This window comes from Sus scrofa, chromosome 7 (assembly GCF_054392235.1).
Source record: "Sus scrofa isolate SSC_HxYL_T2T_F1_AM1 chromosome 7, Sscrofa_HxYL_maternal_Yorkshire_Landrace_v2.0, whole genome shotgun sequence".
Taxonomy (NCBI): Eukaryota; Metazoa; Chordata; class Mammalia; order Artiodactyla; family Suidae; genus Sus; species Sus scrofa.
Genome location: NC_139389.1, coordinates 54,401,846 through 54,418,391, shown reverse-complemented (window position 1 = coordinate 54,418,391; position 16,546 = coordinate 54,401,846). Strand labels below are relative to the sequence as shown.

Sequence of the window (16,546 nt, the reverse complement as noted above, 5' to 3'; positions counted from 1 at the left end):
AGAAATATGAGCTAAAGTTTGTAAACAAGTCTAAGCTACCAGAAAGGAATTTTAACCCTTTCAGAGCAAGAAGAACATGGTTTTTTTCCCCCACTTTCTTCCCATTGGGAAGTGGCCCGATGTCTCCTGGGGAGACCCAGGACAATGAGTGGCCAAATCAGGGCTGCCACAGCAGCTGAGCCTAGGCTCGACATCACAGAGGTGGAAGAGGAGGTCAACCCTTCCACACCATGGTCACTAGTCTTTCCTGGGAAGATCAAGAGCCCCACAGGGACATCTGCTTCTTCTGTCTTGGGCCTGTGAATCTGGGGAACAGACTTTCTTCTCTTGGAACATCCTGGAATGCCACAGAGATTCTTGTTACAGTTTGAAGAGATACCATCTATTGGAGGACTTGCTGAAGGAACGAGCTTTGTTTAGTTGCCCTGGGACTCGGTCATCTGGAGCATCCTTTAGATAGCAGGTGGTCTATATCGTGTTTCTGGAATCATTAGCAAAATGGAGCAACCCACTCTGGGCTAGAGGGCATTGCTATAGGCTGACGAAAGGAGGGTGTGGTGACTTGCCCCATTTCACTCTAACCTTTGCTGACAAAGAGCCTAGAAAGGGCAGGAGAAGCCTTTTGAGGACGTGAAAGCCCAAGACCAAGAAAGGTTGTAAAGGAAGTCAGCTGTCCCTTTCTTTAAGTCTGTATCCCATATCATCGCACTGTCAGTCCAAAAAACTTGCTCATGTGAGTGAAGATCAACTACTGGAAATGAGATTGAGAGGGGGCCATTCCACAGAGAGGGGTGATGGGCAGATATGCTTTCACTTGCCTGAAAAGCAGAATAGGGGAATTCTGGAAATGTAGACAACTAAGTTTGTGTTATCCCTGACAAAATTCTAGAATGAATTACTAATCAGATGATCTGTGAGTCTTGAGAAATGGAAGGAGCCACCTGGGAACCAATTCATGAAAAATGAGATAGTGTGGGAAACCACTTTCACTTCCTTTCTGGTGGCTTTGTAAGAGATTCTGATCTCTTAAACTATTCCAGCAACTCTCTAGCCTGACCCCTGGTAGCAAAAGAAAGTCTAGTTGCAAAGTCCAAAGTGCCCTGCCATGACCATCAGGTTGCTTTGAAGTTAGGTGTTTTATTTGGAACATTCATGCAACTTTTGCATTCTATTCCACAACATATCCATATTTATTTAAATATTAAATTACAGTTTAATTAAAAGTTAAGTTGCTTGGCTTTTCCTTTCTGAATCCTGGAGTGCAATTGACATGCCAGGAGCACATGGTGTATTTTTTTCCTGTGGCTTTGTCCACTCCCGGATGATGGCTCAGCAGAATGAATGTGTAGCTAAGTTAGAGGCTCAGGTTCACAACACATCTGGGCAATGGGTCCACATCAGTGAGATGACCCGAACCACAACAAATGTAAATTCCCACATTGACATTTCAACAATAATACCACCAACATCGCTATCACCTAAAACTAGAACAAGAGCCGACTTTATCAAGCACATCCTGGTGCCAGATTCTGTCCAAATCCTTTTGTAGGCTTTATTTTGCTCTACCGCCCATCTCCCCCCGCCCCCACTTTAAAACAGGTACTTGATGATTAGTAACTTCATTTTATTACTGTGGAAACCAAAGTTTAGAAAGTCATACCTTTCCAGTATCAGATAGACGGTCAGTCTCTGCCTGGGGATTCAAATCTAGCTGGTTGGCTTCCAAGCCACACCTCTGCGTGCTCATGCTTCTCAGCAAATCAGATGAAGGAATACAGTGTGGTGAAAATCCCAGGTAACTGTGGCTCTGAGACTCTTAGTTCACCACCACTTTGGTTTAAGCTTGGGGGCTACAAAATGATCGTGGTCTTGGTGCAGGGGTTGGGGTGGGCTCACGTAGAGGCAGACGATCGCCCCAGTGGTCCGTTAGGGCTGCGCGATGTTAAAACAGTCACAGACTCTAGTAGGTCTAGAAGACAGCAGTCATGTCTAGGGGGGACACGGCGTGGGGATATTTTAGCACAAACACCAGAAGATTAAGGAGATGTGGTAGTTATCCCGCTCATTATTTCTAGCAAACTGTGGGAGAAACGTTTTTGACATTGATTTGAACAAAGATGGTCTAGTTCCACATGATGGATAGTTTCTTGGGCACTGACCTTTTACCCTTCCTTTTCACTACCCTTCCTGGCCTCCCCAGGGGATCTGCCATTTTGGTGGCGATTTTCCGTCAGCTTCTCGAAACTTGAGAGTACGGTTCCAGGAGACGGGACCCCTGGATTCTCATTTTGGAGCTGCCCTACTTTGTGTGTTTTACTTTATGCAAATCCCTTGATCTCTTCGGGTTGCATTTTTTATGCCTCTACCTACGTTCCAGACCGAAATGAGATCATACATATGCAAGCGTTAAAAAGTGTAAAACATCATGTATTATTATTACCGGTAATCTTTGAGATCATTGCAACACTGCCTACGGGCAGGATTATTCTTGAATAAATATCACACCTGTTGGGGGCCATGCCCTGCAAACTCCATGCTCTCATCTCCTCTGGACCACATATTTTTAGACTTTCTGAGGCTACACTGCTGTTTTTCATTTTCAATCCAGTCTGGCTTCTCTCCTTAAAGCAAGAGGACTTTTAAAGCGAGTGGCTGATAGTATAACTGGCACATATATCGAATCTCCTTAGTCTGGGCTGTTAAGTAAGTTTAATTAATTTACTAAGTTAATGTTCCACTGCTAGCAACAGAGCCTCATTGCCATCAGCTGGGGAGAGGGAATTGAAAGCCTAAATGAGCTCATTTTTTCACAGTTGGAATTAGGGACCAGTTAGCCAGTTGTGTGGGTTTTCCAATTTCTCCATCTGCCCTGGGGGGATTCAAGCAATTCAGTCCCCCAACACTGAGTGTAAGAACAGGAAGAGGGAAGGGGAAGAGAAAAAAAAATTTTTTTTCCCAGCATTTGGTTCCATTTTTGGAACTGGAAATATTGTCTGTGCATTGCTTACTTGGTTGGGCTTGGAGAAGCTTTTGCTAATGTTCCTGATAGATCTGGAAAAGAGAAAGGCCTCAGTGAAAGATATTTACCATGTGCATTTTCATTGCAGGGTGTGCAGATAAAGGGAAAACAAATAAACAATAAAAGAATGGAAACAAAATTACAGAAATTTGCAAAATTTGACAAATGGTGGCCTGTAGTTGCCACAAGCTAATGGCTTGCAATGATTAATAAGAGTAAAAATAATTGCATTTCATTAAGATTGATGACACCCCATTTAACCTCCCCTCTCGTTTCAGCCCTAAAGTGGAAAGAGATGAAGTTCTCATCTATAATAGCTCCTGTACCATTACCATGGAAACTGAGGCAAAGATGGAGTGTGAGACGCCTAATCAGCCAATTACCGCCAAGATTACTGAGATACGGAAAAGCTGGGGCCAGAACACTCAGGTATAATCAAATCTCTTTTACAGACTGATTCAAACAGCTCAAATTAAATTTGTAATATTGTGTACATTAAAAAAACAATTTAGCCCAAATGGCAGCGATATATAATATTAAATGCTCTCCAACTTTGAGGAGCTGGTCTAATGCACAGCATCTGAATTCATACTTAACTATGGTTAATCATATATTTTCTCAAAAAATAAATGAGTGCTGCCTGGGCCCTTTTAAAGCAAATTCTGAGCAGATAATCTCAGCATTTTGTCCTGCTTTCTGTGAGCATGTTTGAAAGAAGCTCTCTGTGGTGTATTTCTCCATAAAATTAATGGCCTACAATTTAACCCAGGCCCTTCTGGAAGTTTTCCAAATCAGCCAGCCATCCTTGGTTGGTGGGATGGCTGTACCTGCTGGCCCAGCCTGTTCACCCTGGGTTCTGCAGAGCAGCGTGGAAACTTCCACTTCAGAGGGAATGACATGGAAATGAGGACCGAGGAGAGAAGAGGTCTGTCTTTCTACCCGTCATAAATCATCTTAGTCACCCCCTCCAAGTGGCTCTTCTAAGAATGTGTTCTTCAAAGTCCCCAGTGAGAGATCCCACAGCCTCCCAGGGAATTTTTGAGAACTGAAATCAGAGGGGAAGGGCTCTTTGGAAACATATCAGATAATCGTTTGCAATTCTCCAGGCTTCTCACGGTACACAGGATAAAAAATAATATTTATTGAGCATCTACTCCCTTAGGTGTCTTATGAAGGCCATCCTCAGATCTTCCTCTTTCGTCTCTTTTATTGGAGCAAATGTTTATTGAGCACCTATTTAAGGGACACACACTATCCAAGATCCTCTGGTGGAGGTTGCTCTGGGGAAGCTCGAGCTGTGCTTCCTGGGTTCTCAATGCATGTTTTTCTATAACTTTTGGATTCATGCTGAAAATGCACGCAATTACAAACCACATGCTTTTTCTGTCCTTTCTAAGCTGTTCCCTGTCTGCCCTCCCCCTCCCCCTCCCCCTCCCCCGGGGGTCTCCCTGTCCATCCTGTCACCTCCCGGGCTTCTCATGCCCCTTTTCTGTCCCTTCAGATGGTTGTAGAGGGCTGTTGTTTCTCCCTTCATTGGGTTCCCCTCTCCCCCAGCCCCAAGGCCCCTTTTCCTTTCAACACATTGACAGCTTTAATTTGTCCTCAGCAGCTCCACCTTCCCCTAATCGCAGCCTCTTCTTCACACCCATGCCCTGTCTCAGCAGTTGGTGCAGTGATGTCTCCCCCAAGGTTTCTAGTAGGCAGTGAGATGCCCAATCAGTGTTGGATTCTGGAAAGAGAGCTGTGCTCTGCAGACTGGCTGGTGGGACAGAGAGCAAGCTTGCAGTCTTTCGGGGCTTCAGTTTCTGCCTGTGTAAAAACCTGGGGGCGGAGTTCCCATGTAGCTCCTTGGGGGAAGGATCCAGCATCATCACGACAGTGCCTTAGGTTGCTATTGTGATGCAAGTTTGATCCCTGGCCTGGAAATTTCCACATGCTATGGGTACAGCCAAAAAAAAATCCTGGGGTTGTTGCAGCGCTTCCTTGGGCAAATGCTGGTGACAGAGAGGCAGAGACAGGTGACACGGGGATTAGAGGTGGGCTTTGAGCTGGACCATTGGGGCTGGAATAGTTCACTTCTTGCTTGGGAGACCTCAGGCCATTTAACCCTTCTGTGTGTCAGTTTTACCATCTGTAAAGTGGGGATAATAATCAGGTTGGCGTGAGGATTCTGACATGTGAGCAGCTGTGACCTGCACCTTGCACGCAGTCCACATCCAGAGTTGGCTGCTCTTGGCCATGCTCGTTTGCTGGTCTCAGTGCTAGAAAATGAGATCGGGTCATTTCTCCAAAGTACTTACTGCTTTGACCAGATCATTTCACTTCTTAGATTTCAATGAATTTCTCCATCATCTCAAAGACTAATTCTGAGGTTTTTTTGGAGGTCTAAATGTCTGTCATCTTTAAATATTTATACAGCATGTACTTTTTGAGTTCCAATCACGTTCGATGTCCTCTTCCAGGAAAGAAATAAAAAAAAAAATGGGAAAGAGGTAGGGGGGTCAGTTCATCACAGTTGAACACCAGCTACTTCATTTAAGAGATGAGTTCACTGAGGTCCATTAAGAGAGGTGACCTGATAAAGGTCACACTGCTGTCATTTAGTATCATAACCCATGAGGCCATAGGTTGTCATGGAGAAAGTAAGCCATTTCATCTCTAGGAACCAGAGGGCTGTGTCTCAAAACCTATGAGGCTAAAGCTGATGTCTCGGAAATTCCAGTTCAGGGATGTCTGGTTATCCCATAGATGCTGGGCAATCCGGGGACCTTAGGATACACAATTACCTTATCCAGGCCTGGGCCTAGAGAGAACGAGCACTAATAAGTGCTTAAAAAAGACTAGAATTCATAGAGTTCCCATGGTGGTTCAGAGGTAACAAACCCGACTGGTATCCATGAGGATGCTGGTTGGATCCCTGGCCCTGCTCAGTGGGTTAAGAATCCAGTGTTGCAACAACCTGCCATGTAGGTCACAGATGAGGCTTGGATCCCATGTTGCTGTGGCTGTGGTGTAGGCTGGCAGCTGCAGCTCCAATTTGACCCCTAGCCTGGGAATCTCCATGTGCTACAGGTGCGGCCTTAAAAAGACTAAAAAAAAAAAAAAAAAAAAAAGGCTAGAATTCAGACCTCCAGCTCCAAGTAGTGCGTGGGAACCTGGAAACACCAGTTCAATGAAATGTTTATATTCTGGGATAAAGGTTTCCAGAAGTAAATACATTTATGAAAGCTGGGTTAAATACCTATATATTAACAAAAGGACTTTTGAGAACATTCAGTATGTGAATGCATAATGTAAATTTCCAGGAGGGGGCTATTGTATAGAGTATTGCCTGAAGTCGTTTGTGTGCAGAGCCCGTTATTCCCAGAATTTCTTTGGGGACTGGTGTCTGCCCTGCTGCCCTCACTTTGTGAAATGTTGCCCATGCCTCACTCGTTCCCCTACCCTCGAGGGGAGGTTCAGAGGTGGGAGAGATTCTCTTTGGATGGGGCAGTCTGCTGAGGTAAGCAGTAGCATTTGTATCATGCCAGGAAGAATGGGCAGGGTTTAGGCAGGCAGGGGTACAGAGGAAAGGCAGTTGTGGTGGAGAACCCAGTGTGCCCAAGGCACCAAAGCCAACGCCCATAGGCATAGTGGGAAGAGCATGGTGTGTGCGAAGGTCTGGAACTACCACTCGTGAGTCGTCAGTGTGGAAAGATGGGCCGGGGTCAGGTTGTAATGGCTGGTTAGGCATTTGGTCCTTTAGTTCATCAGGTGACCAGTAGTCTTTGAGGGGTCACTGTGTGGTCCCAGGTGTGCTGTAGTTCCATTGGGCTGGTGGCTAGCTGAGGGGTGCCCTGGGAACCAATGGAAGAAGCTGAGAGATAAGCAAAGGAGAGTGGCAGAAGGAGTGGAGAGGTGGGGGCACACCCAACAGCTGACACTTGCTAACTGGTGTGAGACAATGTCTTCAGAGAGATTGTGGTAGGTAAGAACATTATGCTCCAACTTTGCACAATGATCTTGTCAAATATTTGAAATATATATACATATATAGATATATGTACACACACACACACACACACACATATCTCCATGCTCATGATTCCTGAATTGTAATCTCCAGCCCCGAACTCTTTCCTGAACTTCTGATACCCAAACTTCACCTACTGGTATCTTCTCTTGGATTTTGAAACGACATCTTAAGTCTAACAGGTTGAACTCCTGACCTGCACTGCCACTCACCCCTGCACCCCCACTCCCCAGCACCTCCACTCCCACTATAGCCCTGAACCGAGTTGACAGCAGCTTTTCAGTTGCCCAGGCTGGGGATCATCCTTGATCTTCCAAATCCCGCATCAGGCCCATCAGGAAATCCTGTTGTTGTCTGTGCCTTTAACCTGACTGCTCTTTAGCAAGTCTTCCGTTCCCTTCTCCACCATGGCTTCCTGCTGAAGATTTCGGGGCCAGTCTCCCTGCCTCTCCTGCTGCCCCATGTCTTCAGTGTCTTCTAATGGAGCCCCAGTGATCCCTTCCAAATCTGTCCGACAATTTCACTCTTCCCTAAAACCTTCCAACGGCTCCCAGATTCTCTCTCAAAAAAGTCAAGTACTGGGAGTTCCTGTTGTGGTGCAGCAGAAATGAATCTGCCTAGTAACCATGATGACATGGGTTCAATCCCTGGCCTTGCTCAGTGGGTTGGTGATCCCGCATTGCTGTGAGCTGTGGTGTGGGTCGTAGACATGGCTCGGATCCCACAGCCACGTTGGTGTAGGCTGTGGCGTAAGCTGGTGGCTACAGCTCTGATTCAGCCCCTAGCCTGGGAACTTCCATATGCTGCAGTTGCAGCCCTAAAAAAGAAAAAAAAAAAAAAAAGTCAAGTCCTTATGCCGATCTAAAGGGCCATCTCTGTGCCACTTCCCCTCCTCCAGCTCCTCTCTGGCTTTACCTCACCTGTACCAGCTCTGTTTAGGCCCATCAGCTCCTTGCTGTTCCTGTAACATGCCAAGCCCACTCTCATACTGAAACTTTTGCCTCTGCTCTTCCTTCTGCTTAGAATACTCTTCCTCCTCCATCTTCTTTATTCTGAAGTATAATTGATTACAGTATTGCATCAGTTTCAGGTGTAGAGCAAAGCGATTTGGTTATACATAGATATATTCAGTTTCTTTTCCATTATAAGTTATTACAAGATATTGAATATAGTTCCCTGTGCTTTACAGTATGTCCTTGTTGTTTATCTATTTTATATATAGTGGTGTGTAGCTGTTAATCCCAAACTCCTAATTTATCCCTACCCCCTGCTATCCCCTTTAATAATGATAAATCTGTTGTAATGATAAATTTGTTTTCTATGAGTCTATTTACGCTTTGTAAACAAGTTCATTTGTATCATTTATAAAGATTGCACATGTAAGTGATACAATATTTGTCTTTCTCAGTCTGACTTATTTCACTTAGTATGATAATTTCTAGGTCCATCCATGTTGCTGCAAATGGCTTTATTTTGCTCTTTTTCATGGCTGAGTAGTATTCAATTATACATATATACTGCATCTTCTTTATCCATTCACTGTTCATGGACCTTTCCATTGCTTCCATGTCTTGGCTATTGTAAATAGTGCCGCTATGAAGATTGGGGTGCGAGTATCTTTTCAAATTAGGGTTTTCGTTTTTTTCAGGTATATACCCAGGAGTGGGATTGCTGGATCATATAGTAGCTCTATTTTTAGTTTTCGAAGGAACCTCTATTATGTTTTCCATAGTGGCGACACCAATTTACAGTCCCAGCAACAGTACTGGAGGGTTCCCTTTTCTCCACACCCTCTCTAGCATTTATGATTTGTAGACTTGTGTTGATGGACATTGTGACGGTGTGAGGTGACACTTCATTGTAGTTTTGATTTGCATTTCTCTAATAATTACCAATGTCGAACATCTTTTCCCCTCCCTTTTCAAGTACCATCCTCCGCTTGAACTTTTTATTGAAATGTTATACTTCCCCAATGAAGTCTACCCTTCCCATCCTGTCTAAAGTTGTACCCCAGGGCTGCTCACTCGGTATATTACACTTGTAATTTTCCTAAGTCTGTTCTATTTTTCCCTTTGCCCTTATCACCTGCTAACATGTTTCATATAATACTAGTTTATTATGTTTATAGTTTAGTGTCTGGCGTTTCTTGCTAGAATATGATTTCCAAGAAGGCAGAAATATTTGCCTGCTCTGTTCGCTCTGTGTCCAGAGTGCCTAGAACAGAGGCTGACTCAATTGTACAAATGAACAATACTGAAATATAAAAAATGCAGTTAGAAGAAGCCTTCTCACATGTTGCCTCTCTAATCCTAACCCCCTGAAGATTCTGTCTGAAGGGACACACACACACACACACACACACACACACACACACACACACATGCCCAGAGGTACTGGCGTATGTACACTCATTTGCACACAAAGATGTTATTGTGTCATTTATATTGTTCTTCAACTTATTGTTTTGTTTTGTTTTGTTTGTCTTTTTGGGGCTGCATATGGAGATTCCCAGGCTAGGGGTCTAATTGGAGCTGTAGCCGCTGGCCGACACCACAGACACAGCAATGCCAGATCCGAGCCGTGTCTGCGACCTACACCACAACTCATGGCAATGCCAGATGCTTAACCCACTGAGCAAGGCCAGGGGTCGAATCTGCAACCTCACGGTTCCTATTTGGATTCATTTCCTCTGCCCCACGATGAGAACTCCTGTTCTTCAACTTATATTTTTATAAAACCTAGTGGCACTCTCAGATATAAGCGCCTAGAAAAGAGGAAATTTGCTTTGTCACTGTTTGCCAAAGCTTAGAATTTTGCGTAATACACCAGAAGATCCCATTCAAAATTACTAACTATGTGAGTGGATTTATAAATTAATGAGTGCATCATCTTTCCATTTTAGCACAGGTACATTTTTCCCTTCTTCAGAAGACATTGGTTAGACTTACTATGTATCACTGTGGTACACTGAAACAGGAGAAAAGGTATTAGAAAAAGAAAAAAATTTCAAAGAGTGCTGGAAAACACAATAAGGTGCCATTAGACCAACAGAGGTTTTGAGGCATTTCTGAAGGGCAAAGAGCAAAACGGCTTAGGTGGGTAGAGAAATCACAGAGGAGTAAGCACAATGCAAAGCCAGTTTAGAGAAAACTGATAGAAAGAATCAGCTAGCCTTTTCAGTGGAGCCGTGGGAGAGATTTGAAGCTTGAGCATCAGAGAGGGCAGGTATCAGGATGACTAATGAAAGGGTTGCTTGGAGGAACTGCTAGGGCCAGTTTGCCTCCTTTTCCTTCTCTCTCTTTTGCTCTGTTCTCGTGGACATGGATTGGGGGTTCTCAAGATGATGTCTGAAGAGCAGCTCACACAGCGAAGAGGGATTATTTGCTTGGGGACAGGACATAGGTTTGGTCCTTTGTAGCATGAAACTCGGCCAAGTCTCTGTTAAACTCGGCCAAGCCCAAGGTGACTCAGGAACTCCATGATGGACTCAGGAAAAGAAGGAAGCGAGGGCGGAGAAAGCAGCCTTCTCGTTTCTGCCTCCAAGGAATCCCTTGACTTGCACTCCGCTCATCCAGATGTTTACCCAACAATTTCCGTTGTGATAACCTGAAGAGGTTTCTCTGAACATCTGATCTGCCACATCAGTGGAAAAAGAAGTGGGAAACGGTGCTGTTAAAGTTATGTGGGAGATATTTTAAAACCCAGAATCCTATATCCCATCTAATATGACTTGGAGTGGGAAGGAAACAAAGACAGACGCTATAGAAAATTCAGAAAGTTTATCACCCGTGTGCACTCTCTCTGAAAAATGATGTGCTCTGGCAACTCATAAAATGAATCTGAGAATGAAGATGATATGAGAACAAAGAGGAAGGAACAACAACAACAAAAAAAAACCCCAGAAAATGGCAAGAACCAGAGTGAAAACTGTTGAAAATAGGGCTGTGAAACTTTCTCCAGTTAAGAATGGATTCTTAACCAAGCCGAGGCAGGAATCTCCTGTTTCAAATAGATATAAGAAAAGGAGAGAATGAAACAGAGGCATAAACCCCTTCTTTGATAAAAGTGAGATATTTGTAACAGCACAAACATTAGGTGGAGATGAAAAGTATGTGGGAGGATGCAGATGACTTTGGGAGAGGAGGAAAATCAAAATTAATTTCCTGCAAAGGGATATGCAGGTTAAAAAGTAAGACACTTTGCCCCACTGGACCCTAGAGAAATTGAGGCAGGCAGGGGTTGTTTGGGATCCTCTATAGAGTAGCTAGAGCCCCAGGATATTACTACTACTCGACCCAATCAGAGTCTATTTCTACTCCATCCTCCAGGAAGCAGAGGCATAATTTATGGACAAGCTGAATTAGTGACACATTAATTAGGTGCTTGATATCAGTCAAGCACAGGGGAGGAGGGATGGAGATGCAATGGGAATCTGGACAATGGTTGGAGGATCTTCAAAGAGAGGTCAACCTCCCCTGCCTCCCCACCAAAGTCTTTCCTCTGCTCAGCCCCAGCACCCTGGTAATTCAAGGTCTGTCCTTTCCAGAAAGGAGATGTGAAGATACTTTTCTGGAGCAATCAAACCCAAGTAGAGACCCATGGATTTTTGATATGTGAAAGCCTCACGAAGCCTCCCTTCCACAGAGGGTCCACTTAGCTTTTTAGTACACTGCTCTTAAGTGTAATGGACAGACTTCTGGTTTTGGCCATGAGAGTGATGAGTTTTAGACCTACCCCCCTGCGGATTACACACTTGTGAAACTAGTCAGAATATACGTCAGGCTTTGGAGAACAGATGGTACAAGGGTGTGAGCCTTGAGAGAAGAGAAACAGGCAAGGAGAGGAACTTTTTGGCTGGGGGCACTATTCCAGACACAGTGCAGGGGAAGAAAACCCAGGAAGAGAGAAGCATTCTCCCTGGGGAGCCATGGATGGCTGGAGTTGAGGGCCGCTTATGTAGACAGGTGGTATGGAAAAGGAGGTAGAGGTAGGAGGGATAGAAAACTATTTAATGAGATCATGGCCAACAGTTTCCCAAATTTGATGGAAAATACAATCCCATAGATCTCCAAACCTTTTTAAAAAATTGCTCTAAAGTATGTATGTATGTATGTATGTATGTATGTATGTATGTATGTATGTATGTATGTATTTGTTTATTTACTTATTCTCTTCTGGATGCCCCCCAGCATATGGAATTCTTGGGCCAGGGATCAGATCTGAGCCACAGCTGTGACCTACACTGCAGCTGTGCCAACACCAGATCCTTAATCCACAGTGCTGGGCCAGGGATTTGAACCTGTGACTCAGCACTCCAGAGACAATGCAGATCCTGCTGGGCCACAGTGGGAACTCCCCAAAGCTTAATGAATCCAAATCAGAGGAAACGTTAAGAGGTCCAGTTTTGGAGTGTTCAATAATGTTAAGATGTTAACATTCTGACGTTAAATAATAGTTCTAAGTAAATATTTAGAGTCAAGGCACTTCCAATAAAACAACCCAACTTTTCTTTTTGGTAGCAATTTCCAGGCTGATGAAAAAATTTTTATGGCAATGTAATGAATAGCTAAAACTACCTTCAAAAAGAAGAACAAGCTTTCAGAGTTCCCATCGTGGCTCAGTGGTTAATGAATCCAACTAGGAACCATGAGGTTGAGGGTTTGATCCCTGGCCTTGCTCAGTGGGTTAAGGATCCGGTGTTGCCATGAGCTGTGGTGTAGGTTGCAGACGCAGCTTGGATCTGGCGTTGCTGTGGCTCTGGTGTAGCCCTAGCCTGGGAACCTCTGTGGGAGTGGCCCAAGAAATGGCAAAAAGACAAAAAAAAAAAAAAAAAAAAAAAGAGCAAGATTTGATGACTTAACACTACTCTCTAAAGATATGGTAGTCAACAGGTGTTCTAGGCAAGTTCTCCTTTGAAAAAAGGTTCTGTTGCTAAAAGTATGTTTGATAACTCCTGCTGCAGTGTTGGGGGACCCAGGAGAGGGGAGAGATTGAAGGAAGGGGTGATGAGGCAGGAAAAGTGCTGATCAGGAGGTCCTTAGTGATGCTTGAGGCTGCAGGACAGTATTGGTGGGGAGGAAAACCAGGCTTTGTGGGGTTAAGGAGTAAGTGAGTGGTGAGGAGATGCAGGCAGTTGGTACAGATCACAAGTAGGAAGAGAAGGGAGAGATACAGATTTGCATTGTGGGTGGACAGCCCTTTCCTCTATTGCATCCGCACTATCATTGGCGCTAGGGATGGTTTCTTAGGTTAAAAGTGCTGTGATCACATCTCAATAGACGCAGAAAAAGCATTTGACAAAGTTCAACATGCATTCATGATCAAGACCCTCGCCAAAGTGGGTATAGAGGGAACATTCCTGAATATAATCAAAGCCATTTATGATAAACCCACAGCAAATATAATACTCAGTGGGGGAAAACTGAAAGCCTTCTCACTCAAATCTGGAACAAGACAGGGATGCCCACTCTCACCACTGCTCTCCAACATAGTTTTGGAAGTCTTAGCCACAGCAATTAGACAAACAAAAGAAATAAAAGGCATCCATATAGGAAGAGAAGAGATCAAACTGTCACTGTATGCAGATGACATGATACTATACATAGAAAACCCTAAGGACTCAACCCCAAAACTCCTTGAACTGATTAATAAATTCAGCAAAGTGGCAGGATATAAGATTAACATTCAGAAGTCAGTTGCATTTCTGTATACCAGCAATGAAACATTAGAAAAGGAATACAAAAATATGATACCTTTTAAAATTGCCCCTCACAAAATCAAATACCTCGGAATACACCTGACCAAGGAGGTAAAGGACCTATATGCCGAGAACTAGAAAACTTTAATCAAAGAAATCAAAGAAGATGTAAAGAAATGGAAAGATATTCCATGTTCCTGGATTGGAAAAATCAATATTGTGAAAATGGCCATACTACCCAAAGCAATCTACAGATTCAATGCAATCCCTATCAAATTACCCATGATATTTTTCACAGAACTAGAACAAACAATCCAAACATTTATATGGAACAACAAAAGACCCAGAATCGCCAAAGCAATCCTGAGAAACAAAAACCAAGCAGGAGGCATAACTCTCCCAGACTTCAAGAAATACTACAAAGCCACAGTCATCAAAACAGTGTGGTACTGGTATCAAAACAGACAGACAGACCAATGGAACAGAATAGAGAATCCGGAAATAAACCCTGACACCTATGGTCAATTAATCTTTGACAAGGGAGGCAAGAACATCAAATGGGAAAAAGAAAGTCTATTCAGCAAGCACTGCTGGGAAACCTGGACAGCTGCATGCAAAGCAATGAAACTAGAACACACCCTCACACCATGCACCAAAATAAACTCAAAATGGCTGAAAGACTTAAATATACGACAGGACACCATCAAACTCCTAGAAGAAAACATAGGCAAAAAACTCTCTGACATCAACATTATGAATATTTTCTCAGGTCAGTCTCCCAAAGCAATAGAAATTAGAGCAAAAATAAACCCATGGGACCTCATCAAACTGAAAAGCTTTGGCACAGCAAAGGAAACCCAAAAGAAAACAAAAAGACAACTTACAGAATGGGAGAAAATAGTTTCAAATGATGCAACTGACAAGTGTTTAATCTCTAGAATATATAAACAACTTATACAACCCAACAGCAAAAAAGCCAATCAGTCAATGGAAAAATGGGCAAAAGACCTGAATAGACATTTCTCCAAAGAAGATATACAGATGGCCAACAAACACATGAAAAAATGCTCAACATCGCTGATTATAAGAGAAATGCAAATCAAAACTACCATGAGATTCCACCTCACACCAGTCCGAATGGCCATCATTAATAAATCCACAAATAGCAAGTGCTGGAGGGGCTGTGGAGAAAAGGGAACCCTCCTGCACTGTTGGTGGGAATGTAAACTGGTACAGCCACTGTGGAGAACAGTTTGGAGATACCTTAGAAATCTATACATAGAACTTCCATATGACCCTGCAATCCCACTCTTGGGCATCTATCCGGACAAAGCTCTACTTAAAAGAGACACATGCACCCGCATGTTCATTGCAGCCCTATTCACAATAGCCAGGACATGGAAACAACCCAAATGTCCATCGACAGATAATTGGATTCGGAAGAAGTGGTATATATACACAATGGAATACTACTCAGCCATAAAAAAGAATGACCTAATGCCATTTGCAGCAACATGGATGGAACTAGTGAATCTCATCCTGAGTGAAATGAGCCAGAAAGACAAAGACAAATACCATATGATATCACTTATAACTGGAATCTAATATCCAGCACAAATGAACATCTCCTCAGAAAAGAAAATCATGGACTTGGAGAAGAGACTTGTGGTTGCCTGATGGGAGGGGGAGGGAGTGGGAGGGATCGGGAGCTTGGGCTTATCAGACACAACTTAGAATAGATTTACAAGGAGATCCTGCTGAATAGCATTGAGAACTATGTCTAGATACTCATGTTGCAACAGAAGAAAGGGTGGGGAAAAATGTAATTGTAATGTATACATGTAAGGATAACCTGACCCCCTTGCTGTACAGTGGGAAAATAAAAAACAATATTTAAAAAAAAAGTGCTGTGATCAAAGCTGGGGTCTTCAAGTGTGTTACTTGATTTGACAAGACCAAGTCTCTGTAGGTCTCTCACCCCATTCATTTATTCAGTGACTACAAAATAGCTTTTACCCAATCCTGGTGTTTGGCTGGTTGGATCGTAGCCATTGGTTTTAGAAATATTTATGTTTTTAAAATTCACTTTGGTGCGGGGATTAAGAAAGCAAAACCCCACTGCTTAATTTAATCCCTCTTTTTTGTTTCTGAGATTCTCCTAGAAAATTGGTGTAACACAGGGAGGCAACAAATTTCACATTTTCTTTATAATGTGTCTGGCTAGTTAGAGGCTAATTGGAAACTGCCTTCTGTTCCCGAACTGATTTTGTTTCTCCTATAACTGAAACCCCGAAACACCTTTTCATTTTTGTTTTCTAATCTTTTCTTTCATCTCCTTTTGGTTTTTCATCTCTTTCTTTTTTTCCTTTCTTTTGTTTTTCTCTTTTTCCTTTTCCCGTCCCTGCTCACTTCCTCCCCCCTCTCCTCTTTTCCTTCTTTTGTCTCCCTTCTTCCTTTCCTTCCCTTTAAATCGCCTCTTTTATTCAGCATCTTTCTTTGGGGGTGTGTGCCTGTGGAGGGAGGTGCTGTTGGAAGCAAGGTTGAGCTGGTCATTAAGACTAAATGCTGGTCCCCTCCTAAGATTATGGATATTTAACTGATTTTTCAGAAGTGTTTTTTTTCTTTTAACTGAGAATGCCCACTCTCCTCTGTGGTAGCCTCCTCTAGTGTCTAGTTCTCATCTGTTTTGAGCCCAAGGAGGCTTTGCACTCCCTGCCCTCCTTTTGAAGTGTGATGGGCCAAGTCACTTGCTTAGCACGTGGGTAGAAGCATCTCTTGGGTGGGACTCTCCAGCCCTCTTTTTCCCTTTGCCAGGATG

The 16,546-nt window shown here is 43.4% G+C and overlaps 1 protein-coding gene and 1 long non-coding RNA gene across 20 annotated transcripts in view; both read left to right on the top strand.

The window, feature by feature from the left end:
- The window catches only part of PKHD1 (PKHD1 ciliary IPT domain containing fibrocystin/polyductin), a 479,188-nt gene that overhangs the window by 90,988 nt on the left and 371,654 nt on the right, over positions 1-16,546 (top strand). For 16 of the 18 annotated variants that reach the window (XR_014810260.1, XR_014810261.1, XR_014810262.1 and 13 more), the window contains one exon: positions 3,298-3,448. Coding sequence is in view for 15 of the 18 variants with exons in the window: in XM_084968324.1 (XP_084824450.1) it covers positions 3,298-3,448 (151 nt within the window). In the remaining 3 variants the exon portion in view is untranslated. Of the gene's footprint in view, positions 1-3,297; positions 3,449-3,788; positions 6,134-16,546 lie in introns of those variants that run through there. The other 2 variants (XM_084968333.1, XM_084968332.1) reach the window with 1 other exon arrangement.
- LOC146401587 (uncharacterized) lies at positions 6,160-12,616 on the top strand. 2 transcript variants are annotated; one of them, XR_014810269.1, is made up of 2 exons: positions 6,160-7,715; positions 9,610-12,616. It is a non-coding gene; the product is annotated as an uncharacterized LOC146401587 (long non-coding RNA). The 2 variants fall into 2 exon arrangements; XR_014810270.1 differs by lacking the exon at positions 6,160-7,715 and adding an exon at positions 7,982-9,564.